We start from the raw sequence: 10840 nt of genomic DNA, 5'->3' as shown, positions 1-10840 counted from the left end.
ACTGGGAGGAGAGTCTTTTTTGGTGTGTGTGTGTGTGTGTGTGTCATAAGAAGCCAAACCGCAAGCTTAGTTACACAATGTAGTTCCGACGATTTCATAGGCGTTTTGCCCGACTTGCTGTAAGAGCAGGAAGAAGAAAGCTTCACCATAATTTCCTAACCTGGGCAGGAAGGACGTAGACTCAGTGCTCAGTGTTGTCCTGTCCCACCTACTGTATGAAGGTGACTCTGCTCTGACTCAATAACTCTTGCGTAACCATAATATTGCTGATTTCCGGGTAAGAAGGACTTGAAATGGTATGATTTGAAAACAAGGACATGGAATTAACTGCTTTAAACCAATCCGACAACAATAACGACAAAGAGGAAATTAGAGTTGAGGTGAGTTTTAAAAGGTTTTTGTACCCATTTGTGTGGATTTGGTTTTTGGTGTGAACTTTACGCATAGTGAAACTTAATTGCGCGTCAGATGACACATGGGGTGAAGCCGTAACACGTTTGAAAATATTGCTAGGATAATTGAATTGAATAAACTCAGAAAATGTTAATTAAAATGCTAAACAAAGAGAGAGCAAATGTTTTGTGTGCGTTTTGGGCAAGTGCAAACGCGCCTGTAGCCTGTAGCACTGTTAACTTTAATGGACCTGAGTTTTTCTTTCTTTAGTAGTTCGAACTTGTATTGAATGTATTAAATGTTCTAGTTTTTTTATTCTTTATTTTATACACCTATTCACATAAATATTATTGAACGTGTCTAACAAGTCTAGGCCTGTTGTATAAAGTGGCGTGCAGGTGAGACGCACAGCCACGCCCACTGTTTAGGGAAACACGGTGTGTACAGTGTAAGTTTGCATGTCTCTGTCTGTCATGTTATTCTGCTGCACTTTATTCAGGAAAACAGAGATCATTGCTTTTTGTTGAACTAATTACAGGTGTGCCCAGGTAATGGAAGCTGCTCTGACCACGACACACAGAATGCAACAGAAGACCACGGGTTACTGTCAGGTGCACAGGTGAGTCTCTGTATGTGCAAAAGAATGAAGTAAAATCATTTCTGTGTCAATTTGTGTCTCTCTTAATTTTTCTATATCTATAAAACATTGAAGATGACAACTAAGAACGTAAAATAAATGCAAAACAGTTTGGTTGGGGAAATGTTATGATGCCTTCAGTAATAATTGTAGTTTGTAGATTCCTTTGCTGTTTTATCAGGTGTATCTACCATATAAACTCCAGTTACTGACTCACTCCTGTATGTTTTTATGCAAATTTATTAGCCTGTCTCTACAGTGTCAGACAGTGTTGGGTACAACTGTTGATCGCATACACAGTCTGATTAAAATTGGGATGCTTTCACACCAATATATGCTTGTTGAACATCCCATTCCAAAACTATGCCATCCACCCCATCCTCTTGCAGCTATTACAGTCTTCACATTCTTTTTAATGTGACCGTGGGATTTTTGCTTTTCCAATGCAACACCCAATTGAAACCAAAGCAGGTTCAACTGCTTTTAGAGTTGTTATGTGGGTGAAACAGAAACCTGACCCTGTGTGGCACAAAACAATGTGGAATCCTAAATGAAAATACCAAGCATTAAACTATGTCACTCGCCTTATGCCATATGCATCTGCCAGAACACATTTTACGTTAATAGATATAATTTCAGCTTTACATCAGTCACATATTTTTTATGTAATTGCAGCATATTTTCTATGGATTGGTATTCAGAATGTAATTAGATTCACCATAATATATTGTATGTGTGTAATGGTGTTATGCATGTTTGCATACTCAGGGTGCTGAGAGCAATGGTGCTCACTATATTGTGAGTAATCTCCCAGATGACTCATCAGGGCAATCTTCTGATAAGGTAAAGAAAAGTTTCTACAATTGCCCTTTTTTCTTGCACTTGTTTGTGTACTTGATTTACAACCATGGAGTTTAGGGCACTTTAGCTATTCCAGTTTTCTGGCTTGTTCCCTTTTAGTGCACTCAGGAACCCTGGTAATTTTGGGCCATAGAGTATTAATTACTTGCTTTTATTGTTTTGGGAGATGTTTAAAAAATCAGAAACATACTTAACTATGGCACTGTTAGGAACAACCTGATCTTTAATTCCTTTCATGCATTACAGGTATGTTTAAATGTTTTTGTCATTAAATAATCCTTGGATAGTGTTATAGTGTTTTATTTTAATAAATACTGTTTTATTTGTATATTGGTATGTGGTTGATCAGCGCATGAGGACAGCCTGGGGCAAGAAGAGAGATAGAAAATTTATTTTGTTGTTTAGAGATTTATATCTATATCTATATCTGTTCATTCACTTGACCGGAGAGTTTTATTTGCTTTGTTTTTGACATAATGAAAATACTAGAGATGACCAGTATTATGTATTCTTCCTTTTGTGAAGTGTTTAGTTTTGTGTCAGAGTGTAATGTGTTTATATTTTACATTCATTTATTTGCAGCCCCTGGGAAATCTTGGCAGATTGAAAAATGAGCTGAGGGAACCAGTCTGTTGGAAGCTCAAAGTGTGGATGCTCATTCTAATCATCTTCACTGTAATCATCCTTGCCATCTTCCTGTCTATTTATTTCTGCTCAGGTAAACTGTTGCACATTGAGTTTATGTATATCACTAATTCTGTTCAAGTCAGTTAAATGCCTTGTTATGCATTATTCAAAAATGATATATTTACTCGTGCATAGAATAATAAAAATGGCAGTTTGGGGGAAAAAAACACAGCCACTTCATGTTTCATTAGCATTAGGCTCCTAACTAATTATCACTTGTATAGGAATAAAAGGGTCAAGAGGCACAGGGTTTTTACTATGTTGTCTTAATACTTATGCTTATAATTGATTAAAAGTGGCTGCATAGTTGAACCTGTTTGACAAGATTCATACCAGTGCATCATTATCATAAATTCTCCTATTCTATTCATAAACTATTATTATTATTATTATTATTATTATTATTATTATTATTATTATTATTATTTATGGTACATCAATTTTTGTGAGTAAGATTTTTTCCCATTTATAGTAAATTCCTGGATCGTATTTAGTGTAAACTTCCATAAATACATGCGTGATGGCTTGGGGAAAATACTTCACATACTGAAATCTGGAAATCTGCCACAACATCAATTTATTTTCCCAGATTATGGGGAAATGAAGTACATTAAATATATAAATCATGTCCAATGTACATAAATAATGTGTTGTAACCACATACATCTAAGTGCTGACAAATTTCTCTCATGAAACCTGACCATAAGTGTTTTTTCTTTCACAGTTCCTCAAAAGGATGTGGATGACGAATACAACATTAAAGAATTTATCATACCACACTTCTTTAGAGGGAATTTTACACTTCTTAACAAGAACTTAAAACTAGATGCAGAATCACAGTCTGAGCTTGAACAAAAGGTGAGATTTGCCTTCTATAGCATTTCTCACCAGCTTATGCTGTTTCATTTCCTATTGCTTTCTACACATCCTTTTTAAACAATATTGAAAATACAATCATACAATCTTTTTAACCAATATCCTAGACTGTAACTCTTCCCAGCAAGCTTGATTCAATACATGGATTAATTAATTCAGTAGACAGATTTATTTATAGGGATGTGTTTGAGAAACTATGGGGTATTTCCATTTTAGGTCAAGTAATTGTTCAAGTTGCTTATGCCAGTGTTCTTTTACTTTTTCTTCTCTCTTCTAAAGCTGACTCATATCTACACATCCTCTTATGCCCTGGGCCGGTACTTCTCCAATGCTACAGTTAACCCACTGAGGTAACCCAATGTCCTTTTATAACCTTTCAGTATTCAGCCACATTGTTTTGTCTGGGTTAAAATAGTAGTACATCAAAGCAAAGGTGTGGTTAAATGAGCAATTATTGTAGCACTGGGTCCTGTGTATAAAGCTATATATAAATTATTTTCAGTCTTCATCCTAATCCACATGAATGTTATAAAGCAACTAAGAATGATGGAATTTCTCCAAAACAGCTTTTTCATAAGATCTCGATCTTTTCATGATCGAAATGCTTTGAATAACAGCCTTTTTATCCTCAAGTATTTCAATAACTTGTCAACAGCTGGCACAGGTGTCTGAGTAACGCACCATGAAACAGAGGAGATATCAAAGTGTTGGAGATAGAGGGTGTGTTCGCTAAATCCGGTTTACTTTTGAAAACAGGAAGGCAGCCAGAAGAGTGTTTACATAAAGTTACTAAATTCTACACAAAGATTTTTTTAACATTCTAGTGTATACCTTTTGTAATAATACAACAGAACTCCTTGTCTCTTCATTCTGTTTCAGAAACAGCAATTTTAGTGTTGAGTACAAGCTGACATTTATGATGCCTAAAGAGCACCAGCAGATTATGGAATACACTTTGAGCAAAGAGATGGTGTACAGTGTGCTTCTGCAACAGCTATCTGACGAGGAGCCTGAGGTGGACCCACTTTATATCGATCTGACTTCACTTACGATGGAAGGTATAAATTAAGTTCTGAATATGTCCCTATTACTATTTTATGTCTTCACCACTTTTTGAAAGTTTAATCTGTTTATTATATTTTGCATAATTATGTTCATTATATTTAACATAACACCTGGCAGCAAACATTGATGGAAGAGTTTTGTAAGTGTCAGTTTAGCTGTTTAAACAGTGAGGGAGGCACCTCCTGTGCAATAAAAGTCACGTGTCACATTATCACATTTCACATTCTTCTTTTCCCACCTTTAAGCCATCCTTAAAAATATTCTTGTTTGCCGTAACCCGATCGACCCGACTCACTCACTCACTCACTCACTCATTTTCTACCGCTTATCCGATCTACCTCGGTATGGAATAAAAACACTGTCAATAATAATCGTACGTAATTCAAAGCATTGTGTGTAAATTTTAATTTAGTTGTGCGTAATTTAAAACTATTGTACGTAATTGTTTTTTGTGAAGTTGGATCCCAAAAGCTACGGCCACGACAGTTGAGGGCGGGGCACATGCGCGCTTCGTGGAATCGATTCATCTTCCCTCGGATAGTAATGCCTGTGAACGTGATGATGTATTTTTGACAGTTGTTTCACAGACCGTTTTCGTGTGTAAAAAAGAGGTGTTGTGTCTGTAAACTGTCATAGTCGTACATTTTGGAGTTGTATTTGAACAAACACACAAAATCTCGTATCTGTAAACTGTCGTGGCCGTAGCTTTTGGGATCCAACTCCACAAAAAACATAATTACGTACAATAGTTTTAAATTACGCTTTGAATTACGTACGATTATTATTGACAGTGTTTTTATTCCATACCTCGGGTCACGGGGAGCCATCTCAGGGGGGTCATCGGGGGTCATCTCAGGCTCACAGGGGTCATCTCAGGCGTCATCGGGCATCAAGGCAGGATACACCGTGGACTGAGTGCCAACCCATCGCAGGGCACACACACACTCTCATGACCCTGGAGGTGTGAGGCGAACGTGCTAACCACTAAGCCACCGTGCACCCCTCCGACCCGACTCAATTTTATTATTTTTTTTCTTTTTTTGCTTTGAGTCCGACCGACTTGCCGGTTGTAAATTTGCGTTAAAACCGGCCTTTTTTTTTTTTTTTACTCTTCAAACAACTAATACAAAAGCAATAAAATAATACTAACGGGTTCGGGCACCATAATTTATATAAAAAATCATTAAAACAGCTCGACACCTGCATACAACCCATCACTAATAAATTTTGTTATTATTTTATATATTTTTAAATAAAATCACTATAAAAATCACTAAGAAGTTCTCTTTGTTTTTCTGTGCTCACTTTTTTAAGAAGAATCTGCAAAGGTAGTACTGTGAGTGTGTCTTAGGCAAATTTATTCCTATACATTTTATACATTCGTTTATGGCATTTAGCAGAAACCCTTATCCAGAGTGACTTACATTTTCTTGTCTCATTTTATACAACTGAGCAATTGAGGGTTAAGGGCCTTGCTCAGGGGCCCAGCAATGGCAGCTTAATTGACCTGGGATTTGAACTCACAAACTTCCGTTTGGTAGACCAACACCTTAAGCACTAGGCTTCCACATCCCCTGCTCACATTCCTCTTCAAGTCATGAAACAGGTTTTCAAAGCCATTCCTTTATTAACTTGTATTTGTGCTTTGGGTTGTTCTCATGCTGAAAGGTGAAATTCCTTCACCTTCAGCTGCCTAACAGAGGCCTGTTGGTTTTGTGCCAGAATGGGTTGGTCTTTGGTTATAAGATTCTTTCTGTCTTGATTACAGCGCTAGTTCAACCGAAGAAAATCAGCGCCATAGCATGATGTTTACATCACCATAGTTATGGCAAAATGTTCAACCTTGGTCACCTCAGACCATAACACATTTTGTGATACACTTTTGATGTTTTGTAGTTTTTTTTTCCCCCTTCACATGAAAACCCTTTCTGTCTAGCCACTCTGCTCAGTAACCCACACATGAACAATACACGAGATTGTTGTCATGTGCAAGGAGGGACCAGTTGCCATAACTTGCCAGTTATTCCTGCATCTCCTTTAATGTTGATATGGATATCTGACGAGAGACAAGATCTCCCTGACAAGTTTTCTTCCAGCCCTTTCTTCACGTTTGGATGGAAGCCACCTTCTTGTCACTGTGGTGCCTCATTGTTTCCACTTCTTTATTATGGCCTCCATGAAAATACCCCTCTTTGTATAACTACCTTTCAGCAATGACATACTTTCTAAGCACTTTAGCTACAGCAATCAGCTGTAACCAAGAATAAACCTTCAGTTGTTTTTCATTTTTTGGCTTTATAGTCTAAAGTCAGGCACATTTTATAGATGTGTGTGTACTATTACTTACTGTACAGTGCTCAGATTAAACACAACTGTTTGCAATTCATCTTTTTGCAAAATTTCATATAACAAGATAACATGCCCAGTTTGTATGTCCTCTGGTGTTTGACCAAAAAAATGTTTTTTTTTTCTCTTCTCTTTACAGTTGGGAGTTAAATGAGCTGAATTAAAGCCACAAAGTGCAAATTTTGGCATGCTGAATATGACGACACTGTGACACCTTCAGTACTTGAGATTCTGCATGTGCCTGTCCTTACATTGGATCCACTGTTTTAAGATATGTTATTGAAGCCACTTAATTTTAATAAGGACACAAACCTCAAACAGGTACATGTACATGGACAAGACCACATAACTTCTTGTCATTTTTTAGAAAAGGAAGTCTGTTCAAGGATTATATTTACCTTTTATATATTATATATATATTTTCAGACACATATTGTGATTATCTTTTGGGACTGGAACTCTGGATCTAAAGTCAGTTAACATTTCCACCCTGTTCATACTGAGACTCTTTTGTATCTGTAGCATGTCTGTTTATTAAGGTGTCACAAGGGGGCGCTATTTCTTCATATGACACCGTGTCAGTTTCAACAGCCTTTTCGAGCTCCCTGTAAACGCATTAATTTATTATAATATATTATCATCATTTTTGCAGGTGTGGTTGGACTGGATATATTTTGTTTTTCTTTTGTAATAATGTGTGAAAATGGCAGTTATACATTTTTGAGGGATTTGTATGTTTGTACAAGACAAAATTAAATAGTAGATATTTTACAAGCATGTAGCTTATTACTTTTTAATTCCTCCAAGGATAACAGTGAGCTGTAAAAGTAGTGGAGGATATAATGAGGGTCAACAAAAGTATTACAGTGCATATTGCTCCCCCACAAAAGAATAACATCATTTTAATCAGATTTCCTGGGATCTGTTGCATAAAACTACTCAAATGTAAATTAGCCATTGCTTTTAAATTGTATTAAATAGTATTTGGGGTCAACCATCCAGTGTGACATGCATAGAAAAGAGGTGAAGAGGTGGGTACAGGTGTGTTGGAGTGGGTGGAGAAAAAAGTCAGGAGTGTTGTGTGACAGAAGAGTGTTAGAGGGAATCAAAGGAAAGGTGTACAGGTCAGTAGTGAGTGCAGCTCTGCTGTTTGTGTTACAGACTGTACTGTAGCTGTGAGGAAAAGACATGAGGCAGAGATGGAGGTAGCAGAGATGAGGATGTTGAGTTTCTCTTTAGGAATGACGAGGATGGACAGGATTAGGTACAAGCACATCAGAGGGACAGCTCAGGCCGGCTGTTTTGGGGACAAGGTCAGAGAGGATAGATTGAGATGGTTTGGACATGTACAGAGAAGGGAGATGGTTATATTGGTAGAAGGATGTTGGAGATGAAGCTGCCAGGTAAGAAGTCAAGAGGAAGGCCAAAGAGGAGATATATGGATGTGTTAAAAGAGGACATGAAGGTAATTGGTGTGAGATTAGAGGACACTGAGGATAGAGTTAGGTGGAAACAGATGATTTGCTGTGGCGACCCCTAACGGGAAAAGTAGAAGAAGGAGATTGCTTTTAAATTACTAGTTAAAATCCCATAACAAAATCATCACTCATACATTGTGAGCAAAATCAGTTGTGGTGTTTGTGCAACATTTTTCTTTGTAATACTCATTATCCAGAGATGGAACATGATGAACTCCAATCATTTATTTTGATGCCCAGTGTGTGATCATTCAGGCATCCAGGATATAATCAGGATACTTTTTCTTATTAGCTTTATGTACTTACCGCTTCAGAATAATTCTAAAGACTCAAAGCTCTGATGCTAAACATGTCCTGAGTAACTGAATAATTGTTAGAGAAGGAGAACACTGTACACAGTTAATTTTTGGTTGATCTGCTGATGCGTCATGACCCTGGTGCAGCTTTTTCTAACCCTGCTCCTGGAAACTGGCAGCATTGAATATATTTGTGTATTAGATGTCCTAGCAAAAGTGTTTTGTCTTGCTCAAGGTAGAGTAAATCTAGTTTCTAATGAAGCTCTTAACAAGATCACCACTGAACTCAAGCCCATTTGGAGCATGTGACCAAGGAGTTCAGATGTATTTAGTTTCATTTCAATTCTTTGGCTATATTCTGTTCATTGGCTGTCCCTTGTTATAAAATGATGAACTTGAAAAAGAAAGAAACTGTTTTGTGCACACAAGTCTGTTTATTTTATTACTTTCAATGGTTTAAAACTTGATTGATGATTTTCTCTCTCTCACACACACACACACACACACATACACAATTTGTTTTACTATCCTTGTGAGGACTTTATCATACAGAATATATTTATATATACATATTTCTGTTTCTGGCTGACAGACCTGATAAACCAGGCCATGTATCTGAGATGCTTTTCTGTTGACCAGAATTGTAAACAGTGGTTATTTGAGTTACCATAAGCCTTAGCTTGAACCAGTGTGGTCATTCATCTGTGATCTCTTTCAACAAGACATTCCCACCAACAGAACTGCTGCTCACTGGATGTTTTGTTTGTTTGTTTATTTGTTTGCACCATACTGTGTAAACTCTTGAGATTGCTGAGTGAAAAAATCCCAGATCAGCAGTTTCTGAGAGTCACTCAGATCAGATTTTCCGTCCATTCTAAAGGTTAATGTCAATATTAACTGAAGAATTTGACATGTATGTACATGATTTTATGTATTATGTCACTACCACATCACTGATTTGAAAATTGCATAAACAATCAGGTATATAGATGTTCCTATTTATACAGTATACAGCTACAGCTTTTACTTTTAAAGTACTTTAAAAGTACTTTAAATCAAATTAGCAAAAGTGCCACTACATTTTTGGAATTTAATTTATTTGTGTTTACACACTACAAAAATATTATTTATTTCTAATATTATTCATTTTTTAAAAATGTAATCTATTTTGAAATAATATTATTTAGAGAAATCCTCACTGACACAACGTTTCTCCGACAACAGAAATATTGTCCAGTAACATAATGATGTCCAGTTATTTCATTATCCTTAAATTAATGTATTATACACCAAATGTATTACACAAAATTCATATAAAAATAAATTGTTTCAGTGGTTTGTTAAGTTAAATCTTCCTGGTGCTGTTTTGCTGTACAGTCAAAAAAAACAGGTGAACAGAAACAATTGGCCTTTCATTTAATCAGTTGTAGATTATGTTAATTGTCTAATACCAGATTTGCCAAACTGGGAGCACTGATCTTTGGCAATTTGATTAATTGAAAACTCTTGGTCAGTTGTGCCAAGTCTGGAGTACATGCACGCTGCACATTTAGTTGTTTTCACTTGTCTACTGCACCTGATTTAAAAATTCAGCTAATTATCATGCTTTTTCTGGATCAATATATGGCTGTTATATCAGAAAATGTAGAGTGTAATGGTACTCCATGGGCAGGGTTGGAAACCACTGACATATATGCTCATAAAGCTGCTAAATACAAGTTGAATACATGTACTATGAATGTCTGTGTGGGTTTAAGTTTAGTTCTTCGGTTATCCAATCTTCCCAAAAACATGACGGTCACTAAACTGTGTGTGTCTTGCGATAGATCGGTGTCCTCTCCGGGGTGTATTCCAGCCTCACACCCAGTGTTCTTGGGATAGCCACCACAACATTAACCAGGATAATGTGGTTGACGGATTAATAGATTGTAGAAAACAGAATATAGAAACTACTTGTGAGACCTGCATTATAGCTATCTCCTAAGTGTTTCCCCAAACCACAAAACCCATAAAGGGAAATAATTTTGCTGGCTCTAAATGCAATGGACAGGACTTCAGAAATATCAGGAAGATTAAGAATATGTGAAAGCTCATTGGCTGATTTCTGATCTTTTATTGGAAACTGAGAGATTAATATCTTTGAATGCCTTAATCCATCTTGGGTGGTGAACTTATTATAATGCTGCATTATTTAAAGAACT

The 10840-nt window shown here is 36.6% G+C and overlaps 1 protein-coding gene across 1 annotated transcript; it reads left to right on the top strand.

Annotated features, from left to right (window-relative positions):
- The first annotated feature begins 30 nt into the window (after positions 1-30).
- On the top strand, positions 31-9063 carry LOC113643425. Its single transcript, XM_027147689.2, has 8 exons — positions 31-380; positions 932-1012; positions 1799-1873; positions 2474-2609; positions 3303-3436; positions 3734-3804; positions 4334-4512; positions 7005-9063. Exons 1-8 carry the CDS (start codon positions 318-320, stop codon positions 7013-7015), a joined length of 750 nt encoding a protein of 249 aa, XP_027003490.2. The 5' UTR covers positions 31-317; the 3' UTR covers positions 7016-9063.
- The last annotated feature ends 1777 nt before the right edge of the window (positions 9064-10840 follow it).

This window comes from Tachysurus fulvidraco, chromosome 11 (genome assembly GCF_022655615.1).
Source record: "Tachysurus fulvidraco isolate hzauxx_2018 chromosome 11, HZAU_PFXX_2.0, whole genome shotgun sequence".
In the NCBI taxonomy this organism is placed as follows: domain Eukaryota; kingdom Metazoa; phylum Chordata; class Actinopteri; order Siluriformes; family Bagridae; genus Tachysurus; species Tachysurus fulvidraco.
Note: the sequence above shows the minus strand (reverse complement) of the source record. Positions and strands in the feature narration are given on the sequence as shown.